At 37.6% G+C, this 18,068-nt stretch overlaps 1 protein-coding gene, 1 long non-coding RNA gene and 1 pseudogene across 2 annotated transcripts; 1 reads left to right on the top strand and 2 right to left on the bottom strand.

The window, feature by feature from the left end:
- Positions 1-2,785: 2,785 nt before the first annotated feature.
- Positions 2,786-9,928, top strand: LOC111790468 (protein argonaute 10-like). Its single transcript, XM_023671374.1, has 22 exons — positions 2,786-3,138; positions 4,010-4,649; positions 4,941-5,149; positions 5,350-5,499; positions 5,597-5,730; positions 5,829-5,938; positions 6,019-6,125; positions 6,211-6,349; positions 6,475-6,591; positions 6,803-6,910; positions 7,008-7,079; positions 7,158-7,280; positions 7,362-7,521; positions 7,606-7,727; positions 7,922-8,059; positions 8,150-8,292; positions 8,393-8,455; positions 8,569-8,632; positions 8,711-8,846; positions 8,950-9,023; positions 9,119-9,245; positions 9,350-9,928. Exons 2-22 carry the CDS (start codon positions 4,173-4,175, stop codon positions 9,529-9,531), a joined length of 2,955 nt encoding a protein of 984 aa, XP_023527142.1. The 5' UTR covers positions 2,786-3,138; positions 4,010-4,172; the 3' UTR covers positions 9,532-9,928.
- A 2,068-nt stretch (positions 9,929-11,996) lies between these two features.
- LOC111790514 lies at positions 11,997-13,300 on the bottom strand. The gene is made up of 2 exons (XR_002814479.1): positions 13,044-13,300; positions 11,997-12,949 (listed from the first exon to the last, which is right to left on the bottom strand). It is a non-coding gene; the product is annotated as an uncharacterized LOC111790514 (long non-coding RNA).
- A 3,494-nt stretch (positions 13,301-16,794) lies between these two features.
- Positions 16,795-18,068, bottom strand: part of LOC111790294 — a 4,415-nt pseudogene continuing 3,141 nt past the window's right edge.

Raw genomic sequence — 18,068 nt, 5'->3', positions numbered from 1 at the left:
AACCAAACAAATATTGCCCATCCTCCTTCCTTCCTCCCCCCAATCCAATATACCCACAAACAAAAACCAACACAAACTACAACAAAACAACCCCATCCCTCTCCCACCCAACCCCCTCTTCTCTCCTCTTTCTTTTTTCGACCGTGGGTTCATCATTTCCCGCATTTATTGCATATCCTAGTGGTTCTGTGCAAGTAAGGTCAAATGTTTGAATCTCTCTATTATAGTTTGCTCCACTAGAAAATAAACTGGAATGAATTTGAAGGAAGAGGCTATCCCCTAATCCATATCCTAGTCATCACCTTTTGTCTCTTTTGGGGTTGATTTGAAGCTTTGGATCCACTTTTTTTAAANCGAAAACAAGGAATTAATTGGGGTCATGTGTGGGATATTATATGGAGCTTCGCCACATTCTTATTTAATTCCTTGGGCCATTCCTTTACGCTTTTACCTTCATTTTCTTTTATATTTCCCCCTTTGACCCTCCAAAAAATAAATAAATAATAATAAAATAAAATAAAAACAAATCCACTCCACCACTTTCTTACCAGAAACCACGGAGGCTTTGTTTTTAATTGAACCCTAAAAAAAAGAAAATTGTAAGTTGTTTATGGAAGTGGGGAGGAGTCGAACCCAAACCCAATGCAGTAGAGTAGGAGAGTGTAATGTTTAGTTTGGGTAGGGGGGAGGAACACAATGCATTGTGTGGGAGTAGCACCCAAGAAAAGAAAAGAAAAGAAATGGACGTGGGAACTTAGGCCCCACACCACACGCACACACCTTTAATTATGTGTTTCCTTTTGAGCACCAAATGCTTCAAAACTCCACACTTTACTTGGGAAACTCTCACTCTTTCTCCCCCCACCCACCCTTATTATTCCTTCTTTTTTGTGCTAAACAAACAACCAAATAAGGTATTGATTTGATTAACTTGGATGATGGAGGAGAATAACAAATCCCAACCCCAAAACCAAACAAATATTGCCCATCCTCCTTCCTTCCTCCCCCCAATCCAATATACCCACAAACAAAAACCAACACAAACTACAACAAAACAACCCCATCCCTCTCCCACCCAACCCCCTCTTCTCTCCTCTTTCTTTTTTCGACCGTGGGTTCATCATTTCCCGCATTTATTGCATATCCTAGTGGTTCTGTGCAAGTAAGGTCAAATGTTTGAATCTCTCTATTATAGTTTGCTCCACTAGAAAATAAACTGGAATGAATTTGAAGGAAGAGGCTATCCCCTAATCCATATCCTAGTCATCACCTTTTGTCTCTTTTGGGGTTGATTTGAAGCTTTGGATCCACTTTTTTTAAATAGATGGCGTGGGGTGAGGTTTGGATTCAAAGTAGATTCGTGTGACTAAAGCATTTAAAGCCGTTTTCTTTTGTGGTCCTAAACCCTTTTATGTTAAATTTGTATTGTATAAACCCTTTTTTTAAGTTAATTTTGTGTACATAAATTTAAAATTTTATACAATAACGGCTAGACAGATGGTAAATTTGAAAAGGAAAATAGGGTATGACGTGGCAGGCTTATGGAACCTAATGGATACGAATGATTGCGTGTGAGCTTGCATACACCCAAGCGCAGCGCTGCACTGCGAATGAATGGCTATCAAATCGTCAACCGTAGTAATCATCTCATCTACCATCCCACAAGCAATCACAACCCTCCAAAATTTAATGAGTGCTCATTGCATAATCTGGACACGTGGCCTGTAGGACCCCTTCTTCACCCCCCCCCCCCCCCCNTACACAATCACTACTCCTCTTCCTACACCGCCACCCCGTCTTCTTTGTCCACCTCATCCACAGACGTAATCTCCTACTTCCCGTTCCATTTTCCTCGTTCTGCTCCCGTTTCTTTCTACCCGTTGATTGAACAAAATAATACTTAACTCCACGTTGTTCAACTTCAATATTATGAATAGATGGTAATGGTATTGAAAAAGAAAACTAGAATTTGCAATTTCAATTATGTTAGACTACTCGTAGAACTAGGTGTCGGTGAGACCTCTAAAGAGGGTAGCGTAATCAGATTGAGACATGCAATCTTGTTCAATTAACGGGTGTCTCAATCTTGTTCAATTAACGGGTAATGACAATAGATGAAGGATGATACTATCCTAGCTTAACTCGGCTCGAAACCATTTTAATTCAAGCACTAGCTTCAACATTGAGTGTGTGGGGGCACCGTGCAATATTGGTATGAGCATGTTTAGCTATACAATTAATTACCTCAACGTGAATTTGACTAGAATTCAACAACACAATCTAATCGTCCTTTGCTGTCATTCATTCAGACAACTAAATCTCTACTTAATAGAGCATTGAATTGAGATGGATTGTTGAAAAATCATAAAGAAACGTGGATTCTAATGAAATAGGAATCTGGTGAAGGTAAAAACAGAAAAGGGGGAGAAAGTAGAGGGAAAGAAAGAAGAGCATGGGAAGGGAGCGTTACAAGGGGGGGAAGAAACGGCAGGGGAAGGGGTGGTGGAGAGTTGGGGAATTGAGGTAGACGCCATGAGAGTGTAGTTAGCTACCTTAAAAAGATTGATTTTTTAGGGGGGCTTTACCAATTAACAATTGCATAGGGAAAAGGGTCTCAACAAAATTGAAAAGAGAGAGAGAAGGAGAGAGAAGAGGAAGCAGAGCAGGAGAGAGGACTGCAAGTTCGAATTATTCTTCTTCTGTGTATGATTGCTTTTATAAATACTCAGTAGTCTCTTTTGGACTCTCTCTTTCTCTCTCTAATGCCCTTTAATTTATGGTATGTGGTACGTCCCCGAGGCTGCGCGATCAGAACAGAACCGAATTGGAGGATAGAGAAACAGAGTAATTTTTTTTAAGGGAAAGAGAAAGGATGGATGGTGTGGGGGGGCAGGGGCCTCTTAACCCTTTTACACGTGATAAAGAAAACACCAAAAGCCTCCTTGCATGCGTGTATAAAGCTTCTTCTTCATCATCATCTCTCTTTCTCCACGCCCTTTCTCTTCTTCTTCTTCTTCTTCTTCTTCTTTCACATTAACCCCATTTCCCTCTGTTTTTCTGTCTTGTTTTTGGGTTCTTCGACTTTTGAAACCTCGCTGCTTGATTGGATTTGAGTGGATTGGATTGGATTGATGTTGGGTGAGTTTTTTTCTTAGTGTTTTTGTGTTCTGAAATTCTGGGTTTCTGCCTCTTCTTCACTGGTTCTTCTCGCGGGCATTGAATGGGGCCTGCCCTTTTTTACATCATTAAATCTTTGGGTATCGGATGGATAGTGATTTTACTACCCTTTTCAATGTTTATTCCTTGTCTTTGGATTTGTTCTTGATTTTTGTTTTCTTCTGGATGTTTGTATTCTGTCTCTGCCACTTCCCCGACTTCCATATCTTCCTCTTCCTTTTAATACCATTTCGTGTTTCTTTTATATATACTCCTCTTGCGTTTGTATCTGCTTGGGTTTACTCATCATCCCTATCGAGATTTTCGTTTCTAATAGACAGACAGGACTATGGAAACTGGGTTTGTCTTATGGGTATTCCCGCTCTGGGTTTCCACACGGTTTATTTTTTGTCTTGCCTTAATGGAAATTTCGTTCCAGGTTTGGACGCTGGGCTGCCAAACAAGATCTGGGTTTTGAAATTTCGTTTACATTTTTTGAACTCTTCTCCTTGCATTTAGGATGGGGTTTTTTCTGGGTGTGTTTAAAATGAAACGTTTGTTTGGTTGAATTGCTTTGAACATGTTTTCTTCAGGGATATATATATATATGCTGAAACAATGGTTTTACAATTTGGGGGGTTTTGTTTTTTAATCAAAGGAATAGTAATCCTTGAAAATGCAGAAGAAACGGCCAAAGTTTTATCCCGCTTTCAACTTTACTTTGCGTATGAAACAATGAATGTATTTCTCTGTATCATTGTCTCTGTTGTTTTAACCTTTTGAAGAATTTTTCGTCATATTTTTGCTGACATGCAATTTTCCTCTTCTGGGTTCTTTTTTTTCCCCTCCGCAGTGGGATGACGTCTTCAATCCGTGAAGAAGAGGGAAGATGAGTTCATAGTAAACGTGACTGTGAAGAAACTTCATGTTCACCATTTCGTGAAGCTTTTAGCTCATTCTAAACGAGTTCTTGTGACATTGCGAGTGGATTTTTCAGACGGTAAAAGAAACCCACCATGCCAGTACGGCAAATGAAAGAGAGCTCCGAGCAGCACCTTGTAATCAAAACCCACTTGCAGAACTCTGTTCAAAAACCTCAAAAATCAACCCAAAATGGCAAAGGCCCGCCGAATCTGGAACATCAAACCATCAAATGTCGAAACCCATCTTCTCCTCCGAGCAAAAACAGAGGCAGGAGAAGAAGCAGAGGCGGCCGGAAATCCGATCAGGGGGAAGTTTACATGAGACCCAGTTCTCGGCCCTGCACAGTGGCGCGTAAACCAGATGAACCGGAATTTAACGCCGGAGCTCTGGTGGCAAGTACTAATCCAAATGGTGGTAACATTTGTGGAATGGAAATGGGTTATCGAAATTCAAGCAAGTCCTTGAGTTTTGCCCCAAGGCCTGGATTCGGACAAGTTGGGACAAAATGTATTGTGAAAGCAAACCATTTCTTCGCAGAGTTACCAGACAAAGATTTGAATCAATATGATGTAAGCAAACGATGAGCTTAACAGTGTTTATTTTCCCCTCTGCGTTCTAGTTCCATGTGCTTACAGCAGCAGACATATGTTTTATTTGTTCCTTAACAACTGGGGAGGGGGGGCTATTTGCTGTTGTATCGCAGATGAAAATGAATAATTTTCTCTTTTCGTCATGTCCTTTTCTCAACGTAAATAGCTTCATTTTTGTTCTTTTTGTCTGCTTGACTTGTTACTTTTCTTCCCCTTTTTCATTTATTTATTGATTTTTGTTTTCCCGCCGTTGGGTGTGGGGTTCTACAGGTCACAATTACTCCTGAAGTGGCATCAAGAACTGTGAACAGAGCCATCATGGCTGAATTGGTGAGATTATACAGAGATTCTGAGCTGGGTAAAAGATTACCAGCTTATGATGGCAGAAAGAGTCTGTATACAGCTGGTGAGCTTCCTTTTGTATGGAAAGAGTTTAACGTCAAGCTTGTGGATGAAGAAGATGGAGTCAGTGGTCCCAAGTAAGAATTTACGCTTCTAACACTGCCTTTGTTTTTTCTCTGCTCCCTCTTCAATTTCATTACTTTTACTTCCTGTCTTGTCAATTTCTTGTATTGTATCTCTTCATTATCAAACTTATCCAACCTAAAGCTTTCAACTTATGGGCTTTGTTTTCATCTCATTCAACTAATACAATTGTGAACTTTAAACAAAAATTCAGGAGGGAGAGGGAATATAAAGTGATTCTTAGGTTTGTTGCTCGTGCAAATTTACACCATTTGGGTCAGTTTCTGGCGGGTAAGCGTGCCGATGCTCCACAAGAAGCTCTTCAAATACTGGATATTGTATTGAGAGAGTTGTCATCCAAAAGGTTCAAAATCGATCGTGTTTATTTGTTATGATTTTCGTATAACGACATGCTCATACTTGAAGTTCTGTTTTGCTCATCGTAGTTGTATATCGTGTAGGTACTGTCCTATAGGGAGATCCTTCTTTTCTCCTGATATTAGATCACCTCAGCGGCTCGGTGATGGGCTAGAGTCATGGTGTGGGTTTTACCAAAGTATAAGACCCACTCAAATGGGACTGTCTCTGAATATTGGTACATAGAAACTTACTATTGAAGCTTTGTACTGCAATTTTTATCTATTTTACTTGAAGAGATTTATCTTAGTATTCTTTTCATTCTTTTGTTAATAGATATGGCTTCAGCTGCATTCATTGAGCCTCTCCCTGTCCTTGAGTTCGTTGCTCAGCTACTAGGGAAAGATGTATTGTCCCGGCCATTGTCTGACGCTGATCGAGTAAAGGTGCGTATCTTTATCTAATTGTGTGATTTTCCTGTCTCATCGTCGTTCTTGAGTGTAATTTAACTTGGAACACAAAACAGATTAAAAAGGCTCTTAGGGGGGTGAAAGTTGAAGTAACACACCGGGGAAATGTAAGGCGGAAATATCGGGTTTCGGGTCTGACTTCACAACCTACACGAGAATTAGTGTAAGCTTGTAAATTCGTAAATATGTGCTTGCAATATCTACCTGTTGTTCATGTGTGCATTGCTAATGATACACTCCTTTGTCAGATTTCCTGTTGATGACAACTCAACCATGAAATCAGTTGTTGAATACTTCCAAGAGATGTATGGCTTCACCATTCAACACGCACATCTCCCTTGCCTTCAAGTAGGAAACCAGAAGAAGGCGAATTACTTGCCAATGGAGGTACTTTTTAATCCTTCCCCTGTTATGATTATAGTAAAAATCATTCTAGGCCTTATTGAATCCCTCTAAATGACATTTAAACACTGAAGTTCGGGTCAAATCTTGTTGAACACTTGCGTTTGCAGGCCTGCAAAATTGTTGGGGGGCAAAGATATACAAAGAGATTGAATGAGAAGCAAATAACTGCACTTCTAAAAGTCACGTGTCAAAGACCGAGGGATCGAGAAAATGACATTTTGCAGGTATTATTCGAATCTTTTTGAGAGCTAGTAACTTGAATTTTATTGTTGGCTATTACTATAAAACGGTCTAGTGATTGATGTCTGAAAGAAAGCATGTCCATTAGTTAGTTTACACAAAGTATATTGCAATAAATTCGTTACATTATGTCTTGGATCTTTATCTGATTGTCTGAATAACAGTTTCTTGTCTTGTCCCTTCAAACTTTGGTAGACTGTTCAACATAATGCTTATGATATGGATCCTTATGCCAAGGAGTTCGGGATTAAAATCAGTGAAAAGCTGGCTTCTGTTGAAGCTAGAATCCTCCCTCCTCCCTGGGTATGCATTTCCCCTTCAAATTCCATGTTATTCACTAAGTTAATGAATAGTCTTGTCTTGCTTACCCTGACATCAATTTCACGATGAACCCATGCAGCTCAAATATCATGATACTGGAAAAGAGAAGGATTGCTTGCCTCAAGTTGGCCAATGGAATATGATGAACAAGGTATGGCCTTATTAGATATATCTCAGTTCATTAATTTACTTGAACACCAGCTTATTATATGAGTTTGTTTTAATGCAGAAAATGATTAATGGAATGACTGTTAATCGGTGGGCGTGCATCAACTTCTCTAGGAGTGTACAAGAAAGTGTTGCTCGTGGGTTTTGTTCCGAACTTGCTCAAATGTGTCAAGTGTCGGGAATGGTATATTGGCGCTGGTTCATTCTTGATTCTTCAAGATTAAGATGTTTTATTTCATTGACTCACAATGTGATTATATTATAGGAATTCAATCCAGAACCTGTTATTCCAATATACAATGCCAGGCCAGACCAGGTAGAGAAAGCTTTGAAGCATGTTTATCATGCCTCCATGAACAAGACTAAAGGGAAAGAGTTAGAGCTTTTATTAGCTATTTTACCTGACAATAACGGGTCACTTTACGGTGAGCTGATACCCTTATTTTTCTAATAAATCGATCAGAAAATGAAGTAGACCGTCAGTAGTGATATTTTTCTCTGATTTGTAGGTGACCTTAAGCGAATTTGTGAAACCGATCTTGGTTTAATATCACAATGCTGTCTTACGAAACACGTTTTCAAGATTAGTAAGCAGTACCTTGCTAATGTGTCACTGAAGATCAATGTCAAGGTATGATTCTGCTCCATAATCTTGTACAAATATGAGTCTTATCTTCTCCATCTTTTGGATGAAAGTGGAACCGACACTCCTGTAATATCGGGGAACTGCTTGTCTGGTCTGAAGGACTCGATCGCGCTTTACTTATCCAATTACGAAAACCATCCAATCACTTAGGATTCTAACGTATGCTGTTTGCTTTCCAGATGGGTGGTAGAAACACTGTTCTTCTAGATGCTATCAGCTGCAGGATACCGCTTGTGAGTGACATACCAACAATAATATTTGGAGCCGACGTGACCCATCCAGAGAACGGCGAAGATTCCAGCCCTTCAATAGCTGCTGTACAGTCTCCTAGTTACTGATAAAATCGAACTCGTCTTCATTCCACATTTCTGGTTGTCTTACTAATGGAAGTTGAATCCAATGCGCAGGTAGTAGCCTCCCAGGATTGGCCTGAAGTGACTAAATATGCTGGACTAGTATGTGCTCAGGCTCATAGACAAGAACTTATACAAGATTTGTACAAAACTTGGCAGGATCCTGTCCGTGGTACTGTCAGTGGTGGCATGATCAGGTGAGATCTTGTTCGTTCTAGATTATGTTAACTTATACATCGAGCGTAAACTCTTCGTCGAGTCGAATATTAACGTATACAGTGCCGATTGTTGTCACAGGGATCTTCTGGTTTCCTTTAGGAAAGCAACAGGGCAGAAGCCTCTCAGAATAATATTTTACAGGTAACCACTTCCATCTTTCATGTAATTTTGACGGCATGGATACCTAAATTAGTGTTTTGCTTCCATTTGTACCCATTATTTGTGAAGTTTACACATGCTAGCTGTCTTTCCAGGGATGGCGTAAGTGAAGGACAATTCTACCAAGTATTACTTTATGAGTTGGATGCAATCAGGAAGGTAAGAGTTGATGAATTCTCAGCCTCTTTGTTTTTGTTTGTGACCATGTTTTTAATAATTAGCACCCTTTTGTTATAGGCATGCGCTTCTTTAGAACCGAATTACCAACCACCCGTAACGTTCATTGTCGTTCAAAAACGACACCACACACGATTGTTTGCCAACAACTATCGGGATAGAAGTAGCACAGACAAGAGTGGGAACATTTTACCTGGTACTGTTCTATCCGTGTTACTCGATCACTTATCCTGTCTCTGATGTGGGAGTTGAGTTGTTAATCTCGTAGTTTCGTTTCTTCGTTTTTCATCGTGTTTCAGGCACCGTAGTTGACTCCAAAATATGTCACCCAACAGAATTTGATTTCTATCTCTGTAGCCATGCTGGAATTCAGGTATTGACCTCGTCCCTCCTGGTATTTTGAATTGAACTATTAGTTCATAGTCTTGATTCAGACAAAGCTCATTTTGTTCTTTCATTTTGTTGCAGGGGACAAGTCGGCCAGCACATTATCATGTTCTTTGGGATGAAAACAATTTTACTCCTGATGGAATTCAGTCATTAACGAACAATCTTTGCTACACGTATGCAAGGTGTACACGTTCGGTTTCTGTTGGTAAGCCAGCTTTATTTTATTAGTTTTTCTGTTCATGATTTCGACTCAGATTTTATTGATACATATTCGATGTTCTGAAGTTGCTAGTTTTGGCATTCATACAGTTCCTCCAGCATACTATGCACATTTAGCTGCATTCCGAGCTCGATTCTACATGGAGCCAGAGATGCAGGAGAATGGCTCAGCTGGTCGTTCTTCCAAGAGCACACGCGCTACTGGAGAGACTGGGGTTCGACCTTTGCCAGCTCTGAAGGAAAATGTGAAAAGAGTAATGTTTTACTGCTAGAAATCGGAACCAGCAACAAAGGAGAGGGTCGTAGTCAGAGCTCGAGCTATGACAGGAAACTTGACTCTTCCTGTTGCTCTGCATTATGTTCCTTTGTAAATGAATCATCATCATCATCAATGTGTGGGTTCACATGTGTTACAAATATAGGTTGATGATTTTAGTTGTGGAGTAAATGTAGAGTTGGTTAGTTGGTGAAGAGTTTTACTTGGGTTTAGTGCTGCACTAAGTGTCAAAATCAAGCCATAGATGACAGGTTCTCTTCTCACCCACATTTGTAAAGAGCTGTTTTTTTCCATAATGAATCAGTATAGATGTGTTAGAAATTTCTGTCTCACAAACTTGGCTGAGTGCCCGAATTATACCCCCTCGATGTGTAAACATGAACCGTTCAACATTTCCGGCTAAAAGTTGAGCTCTACGGTCGCAATCCCGTCATCAACTTTTAGACATCTAACCTGTCTAGACGCCCACATCTACTTATTTTTGCTTTGATATCTCTTCAAGAACTTAACGTTGTCTGGGACTGCCATCAGGAACAACGATTGCTCTCTGATTTTCCAAATACTTTGAAGTCGACTGTTCATAGCTAATAAATATTGTTTTCCTTGAGATTTTCTTTTGAATTTTCCCTCGAGCTTTTTAATACGTTTTAAAATTTTTGAGGGGAAGCTTAAATAAGATAATATCTGCCAGCGGTAGCGATGTGTCAGTGAGGAGGCTGAGGCTTGAAGGGGGGCGGACACAAGATGGTGTACTAGCAAAGACGTTGGGACCTGAAATGAGGTGGATTTGGAGAGGAGGGGCCCACATGGATTGGAGAAGGAAATGAGTGCTAGCGAAGATGTTGGGCTTTGAGAGGGTGAATTGTGAGGTCCCACCTCATCAGTTGGGGAGGAGAACTTGTGAGGTCCCACTTCAGTTGGGGAGGAGAACTTGACATTGTTTATAAGGATGTGGAAACCTCTCCATAAAAGACACGTTTTAAAAACATTGAGAGAAAGTATAAAAGGAAAAGTAAAAAAAAGAAATAATATCTGCTTGTAGTGGACTTTTCCACTATTACAAAAACTGGACTTGTACTATTATAAAAACTCATGAAGTAATTATAACGACATTCACACTCACCCACAAGTTAACCAACTCAAACAAAAGTTATCAATGCTACACCTAGTTTGTATTGCAATTAACCACACTTTGGAGAAAATAATTATAGAAAACTTGGTAAGAGAAAATGTTATGAACCCAATATGATTGGATAGAAGATAATTTAGAATTAAAATTAAATGGTTACATATTTGGATAGAAGATAATTTAGAATTATAATGTTTCAATAATGTATATTAAGATTTTTTATTTACTTTTTACATTTTACATAATAATTATTCTGAANTTGCCTAAATAATTCAAACCTTTGGGTGATTTCTAACAACTAAATAATTCAAACCTTGGGTGATTTCTTATTGTTAGATTTACTTAGATTGCGTAAGTAATTAGATTGCCCAAGTAATTCAAACCTTTGAGTTGGATTTACTTAGATCTAGAAGTCTTATTCTCATTAAGGTTGTTATGATCAGTCTTATTCTCATTAAGGTTGTTATATCAATATATCAAATTTCCAACCGTTGCATTGATTAGACAGTTTTAACATTTGTGAATTAGGAGCTTACCTATCCTAGGAGCTTACATATCCAAAGCGTTTACGAGGACTCTTATATTTAAGAGACTAGAGTTACAATATCAATAAGTCCAATAAGTGGTGCAAGTTTAGAGGTTTTCAAATTCATGACAAGAAAGCTAAAGAGAGGAAACTTCTTATGGGAAAAATTAATCATAAACTAACATTTGATATTGACTTTAAGACTTATTAAAGGTATTAAGTACTATTTGGACTCTACTTAAACCAAACTTAAATCAGCTAGTGGAATTCAGGAACTAAAACAAATTATTTATAGACGCATTCATAAATTCATAAGTTGTAGTATTTGGTATTAATCTTCAACATATTATAAAATATCATGCACACTTTTAGATATCATATATATATACACAGGATGATATATTGTACCTTATTCAAGGAATATGAAATACATATATTTTCTTAATTTTTATCAACTTTTTTTGGTTTCAGTCTTTTTTTTTTCTTCTAAAAATGTGTATGATATTTGATATTTTCATGGACACTTAATGGAGAGGTAGTATATATGGACTCGTCACCACCAACACGATCAAGAGCACATAACTTCAGTTTGCTTGAACTTTTTAACTCCTCTAGAAAGTCCATCTTAATTGTACACATGAGTTTGTTTAATCCTAAACTCACGATTTTCAAGTGAGAATTGACTTTCATAGCTGATTCAATATGTCTATTCATTTTGTGAATTCAACTAAATAGAGAGTTTTCAAGTTTGAGATGGTTCATTAAATGGCAAATGGCCTCTGCAATGGATTTTTGACTATGAAAGTTGAAGAAATTGTAAGAAATTGTACTCCATTCATGTTCCCAAGTAAGATATTTTTGTAGAAGTACATACACTATGCAACATGGACTTCCAAACAGTACCAAGGAAGGGAAGGAAAAAAGTGGTAAATAAAAACAACCCTTGTCCTGCTCACACTATTCACCAATATACCTCTCTTTTGTGAAACCTAAGGGTGCAAAAAGAAGAATCAAGTTTTGCTTCAGAGGGCTACTTTTCGTAGGCAGCCTGAAATGGCATCTACAAAACCCTGTGCCTACTACTCATCACTATCAAACTTCTCTGCATGGACAAATCCTCGTTCAACCCCCTTACAGACTCATACCAAAAATAAGAGAGTAAATGGATCGATCATTAGGATTTAGGACACTAATTGAAAAGGATTAAGGTAATTAATTAAGATGGTAATGAAATCCAATCCAAAAGGTGTCTGTCATCTTCTTAATCACAGGCTTTAGGCTTACCTTTATGTATTGAGATATGCCGGGATCATGAGTTTGGTGAACAGTTGTTTTAAAGCCGTTAAAACTGGTGCTATATTATGACTTATCATCCAGTTCTTTGCAGAAGGATAGTTAATGCTCAATTTCTTCTGTTTCTCTCTCTCTCTCTCTCTCTTAAAGAGACCAAAGAGAGAAATTCAGAACATGTGAAAATACTGGAGGGCATCAATCCCAAAAACAATATGAAACAGACAAATAGCAACTCCAGAAATCTTAATAATTAGGGTCACTCTTGCAGAATCTTTCCTTCAGAAAAACACCCTTTCTTTTTCTTCAACCAACTCAGACCGAATCAAAATCCAATAATGAGAAGGAAAAAGAGAAAATGCTTATGGCGAAGTTAAATCTTACTCATATCAGACCTAGCTGGAAAGAGCTTAAAGATAAACCCGCCGCCATGATCAGAAGCTTTGGAGGAATCACAAACCCTAATTTCTGCCAGATATACAAAGAATACAGATGAATCCAACAGTGAAAAGGAATTTTAATCATAATCGACTAGAAAGAAACAAGAAAAAGGATCACATACCTCAATTATGAAGGGGATCGAACCAAACGGAAGGTCAATGAGGTGAAAATTAGGGCTAATTTTTAGGGATTGCGGGTTCCGTTGTGGATGAGAAGGCAAAGCAACAACAGGTGAAACTGCCATATGATCTGATCTTTCCTCAACCATGAAAACAAAACAAAAAAAAGGAGAGAAAAGTTAAGATCATGCTGGCAGCTTCAACTGGTAGTGGTTCACCATAATTGGAAGGGCGGGCGAAATGAGAAAACCCAGATTAATTCTAGGGTTTGGGATGGAGAAGCAAGAGGTGGAAGAAAATGGGTATAAATAGAAGAAGAAAAATAAAATAAAATAAAATAAAATAAAATAAAATAAAATAAAACAAAAAAAAAAAAATTAATAAAAAAGGGTGGTCCCTTGTTGAAAGTTTGTAACCCCAAGTGGGTGTAAATTGAATATTATCACGCCAAGACTACACCTCATGCAGGTCAGCTCTTTTGCAGAAGGGCTTAGTGGGCGTTTCTGCATTAATTAGCCTTTCAACCCTATTTTGCCTCTTTTACTCTTTCTCTCTCTAGCTTTCACACACAGACTGAGCAACTGATTAATTACACTAATTCACCATTAACCAAACCTTCTTTCACACAACAATCCAAACACCAAAAACAATACAGATACCACCCTTTCACCATGCCAATAACACCTTCCTTTAGTAGGCGTATTTTAAAATCGTTAGCGATGAGTTTGAGCTATTACAAATGGTATCAGAGTCAGACAAGACGCTAGCCTCCAAGGGGTGGATTGTGAAATCGCACATTAGATCATTTGTTATAAGAGTGTGGAAACCTCTCACTAGGCTCATTTTAAAACCGTAAGGTTGATGGTGATACATAACGAGCCAAAACATACAATATTTTAATTAATTAAAGACGTTTGATTTATTTTTTGAATTTTTTAATCCCACGCGAATATAAATGGAAAGCATAAGTTATAGATAGAAAAGGTTTATGAAAGAGTAGCTTTAAGAATATGTTTATTATTTTTGTAGTAAATTTGTAGGGTAGAAGGATAATGCATCTTTTTATATAATATATATATATATATATATATATACACATATATTCATAAACAGAGTCACAATCATGGTAAAATTAGGATGTAAAAGCAAAAGAGGGGTTTTTATTTAAAGATCAAGGGGAAAGGTGATGTGGGAAGTAATTAATGCAATTACTTTAATAGTAACTGTTACTGCATGCACTACTCTAGAACCTACCTTCTTCTTTTCAGTCTATATCTTAAATGAAAATTAATCCAAATCAAAATGTAATTATCATTAATGTTTATTATAAACTGTTAATCAAAAATTAGATTAAGAATTATGGGACATTCTAAACTCAAGCTAGGAAAAGATAAGACCAGAGCATTATTAATAATTGACCGATCTACGAAAGGAGCTGATGAATGAATAGACTTCCCCTTTTAATTTTTGAAATGTAATTAGGGATACGATGAGAGTTTGCGTGCCTCAATAGGAAAGAGATCACTGGAGTATAGTACAAGATCGTCTTTTCTTGCTGTCATAGGGTCCACCTGTCGACAAGGTGTCGAGAGACTTGCTTGCATACTTCTAACGAAGATACCTCAATGAGATGCTGAGCATTATTTGAGAAAGTTAAGAAAGCTTTTAAGTATTAATATTTTAAAAAAAATAGCATTAAAGGGAATGGAAATTTTTATTCTGATTCATATTCTTTTGTAGTAAAGAGGATTGGTTTTTTTACTTTTGTTTAAAAAAAAAAACTATTTTAAAGAATTAATAATATGAAGATAAACTTGTAAAGGCTATTATTGTATATTAAACCATAGCTCATAACCCTTACTTTTTGGGGGAAGGATTCCTATCATGATTTGTTTCAAAAAGGAGGCATTCAATAATGGGCAATCTTAAAAGACAAGCCGTTGCCATGTCCCGGTCTCAATTTTATAAAAATTTCGAACACGACTCTCCACAATTGTATGATATTGTCCACTTTGAGCATAGGCTCTCATGGATTTGCTTTGAGCTTCTCCAAAAGGCCTCACACCAATGGAGGGTGTATTATTTGATTATAAACCCACAACCATTTCATAAATTAATTGATGTGGGACACATTCATCCAACACCTCCCCCTCGAGCACAGTATTATTGATTTTGTGTCACTTAATTTTAATTTTCATAAAAATAAAGAAAAAAAGAAAAACTAGTGAAGTGCAAGTGAGGGGGTAGCATAAGTTATTTGATTGTGGGCCTGGGCCCATTACGAGTTTCCAGAATACGAAATAGAAGAGGTTCAAGATCCCAATATTTCCCAATTTCTTTATATCTTGGGTACATATTTTGATGCATAGGCACGCCAAATCGGAACAATGGATCTCACAGATCCCTTTACCTTTAATAGCCACACCTACAACTTACACCCTTTACTATTTTATTCCACTATCTCTCTATACCATTTTTTACTATGTAAATACTAAGATTTAAAAAAATTTACATTTTTCAAAAGATAAAAAGTAAAAAACTCAAGAATTGAACAAAGTCAATATATTTTTCTTTTATGAAATTAGTGTAATCAATTTGATTGTATGATGATTAAAGTAAAAGTTGATGATTAAAAATAAAAGCATGTTTCTTTTTCAGTACAATAATTAGATTAAAATAAAAGGAATTATGAGATTAAAATGCTTAATAAATAGGTTTTAAAAATAGCAAAAAGTTGATCCAAAATATGGAAGCTTACAAGACATTGTACCAACCATTTGTAGAGACAATAAATGATGAAGTGGTTTGATTAGTGGCATTTTGGACATAAAAGTTATTGTGAACTTTAAGGGAGTGTGAAAGGAGAAAGGGAATCAGAATGAAGGAATAAAAATGAAAGGGGATTCCCAACAAAACCTATGGAGGCTAGGACGTAGAGGGTCATTTTCTTAATGCTGGGTGTCGCAGGAATAAGGGGTTTTTTTTTGTACGCAAATACAGTGGTCCTTTCCCTTGTCAACAGACTGGACTGTGTGCTTCGAGGAGGCAATGGCAAAACCCAAGCCTTTTTTTTTTTTTTTTTTTTTTTCTTACACATAGAATAATGATGCACTATTATCATAGCCTTTTATTAAACAATTTGAGGCCTTCAGTCCTACCTAACATTTAGGGTACCCTCAGCCTCAAGATTCCTATTCAGAATACTCTCTGTGTGTCAGTTTAATGCTTGTTGTAAAGAAAAGTCGGCCACCTTTCTCTTTTTTCAGCCAAATGTTTTGATGTGGATTGGCATTACACCACAGTGATGGAGCCTGCCTGCCAACTCCATGTGATCCCAAGTGCTTTAAACTCTAATTTAACAATGCCAATGCCAATGCCAATGCTTATCAAGTTTCAAGTTTGTTTGAACTCGTTGGGTTATTTAATCCATATCCATCTCGATCCATAACCCAACTATGTCCTAGCATCATCTTATGAGAGATGAGAAGGTAATGATTTGAATAAACAATCTCAGGCTACTCCTACTTAATTGTACAACACTTGGAGACCTACCAAATGAAGGGAGATAAGAGGACTGAATGAGGGAACATGAATGTTATGATATGAACATATCCGCATGGACTTCAAGGAACCTACATAAAGCTAAAATGTCAATGCAACTCGCTTCTCATGGACAGTTGAAGAAAGCATGTCAATGCAACTCGCCTTTTCAAGGACAGTCGAAGAAAGCATGGTCAAAATAATTGATAATGATGAGGTACAACTAATGAAGATTTCAAGCAACCTCAAGTTCTATCAACATCACAATATTGTGATTCTTCCTTCTTGTCTAATAAGGTTAATAAGGCAAAGCACCTAACAATATATATTCACATACCAAGAACTACGAGATCGTCTCTTTCATTCTGGAGTCTAATAAGACAAAACACCTAATGATTATCTTCATAGACCAAGAGCTACGAGATCGTCCCTTTCATCCTGAGGTTATGGAGGGATCATACTAATCGAGCTTTTTTTTTTTCATGCTTTTTTCGGAGGTTTGGAGAAAGCTCCCATCAATAGATTGGACGGAGTTAAATTTCTCTTGAGCCATGGTGGATTTTAAATACATTACAATTAGATATTCTATCTGATTACTTGGCCACTGTATCCTAAATCAATCTGTGAGCCTAACTATTCTGGGGCCAATGCCTCAAGCTCACCTATCAATTCTGGTCGTTTGCCCATCTGCTCAGATTGAGAAAACAATTATTGATCAGGGAACATCCTACACCTTTAAATATTGAATCTAAATGACAACTTCACTTTCAAAAAAAGGTGAGAGATTCAAGCATGCTGTGCCAAATTCTTTTTAAATGGTCCTGGGACATGGGAATCTAAATCAAGAATAGAAGAAACCTGAAGTTGATCGAAGATTTGCAATTCTGTAAGTCCCAAGTATGGAATTCGCAAGGTCAACAGTTCCAATAACAGACATCCAAACGACCAAATATCCACTTCCTGCAACCAAAGGAAAGAATGAATATCATCCAGTTATCGACATCATGACAACTTGCGAACATAGTTGCATAATTAAATGCAAATGAGGTGCGAAAATAAGACAACATAAACTTCTACACTAGTTCGCAAAAGTGAACTGGAGAATAACAGGACTGAAGCAGAATGATCTCCAAATATTTGAGAAGCTTGGGCTACCCAAAAACACTAGAGTCTGTTTGATCCTCAGCTAAAGATTTGCTTGTCTCATCCCCACACGTCGCTCCTTCCTAGTACTGCCACCTAACAACTCCCGTCAAGTACTTGGCTAATGGTTTTACAGGCAAAAGGCAATATTACCCCTGGCTAATGGTTTTACTTGGCCTTGACTAATGTTTGAACCATCTCTATTTTCAAAAAAGGGGCTGCAAAAATCAGTCTTCCTTTCAGCTCATAAGGAATTAAGAAGAATATTGCCTTATCCTCGCATTTCCACATTCTTCAGAGTCAGCCAGCCTAAATCTCATATACCTCAACTTCTCCCCCCCCCC

The sequence above is a fragment of the Cucurbita pepo genome, chromosome LG03 (genome assembly GCF_002806865.2).
Source record: "Cucurbita pepo subsp. pepo cultivar mu-cu-16 chromosome LG03, ASM280686v2, whole genome shotgun sequence".
NCBI lineage: Eukaryota > Viridiplantae > Streptophyta > Magnoliopsida > Cucurbitales > Cucurbitaceae > Cucurbita > Cucurbita pepo.
This window is presented reverse-complemented; position numbering and strand designations above follow the sequence as displayed.

Coding starts and splice junctions, on each gene's coding strand:
- LOC111790468 (XM_023671374.1), top strand. CDS start 4,173: ATGCCAGTACGGCAAATGAAAGAGAGCTCCGAGCAGCACCTTGTAATC. Junction 6,350..6,474: donor CGAATTACTTGCCAATGGAG/GTACTTTTTAAT, acceptor TTGCGTTTGCAG/GCCTGCAAAATTGTTGGGGG. Junction 6,911..7,007: donor GAATCCTCCCTCCTCCCTGG/GTATGCATTTCC, acceptor GAACCCATGCAG/CTCAAATATCATGATACTGG.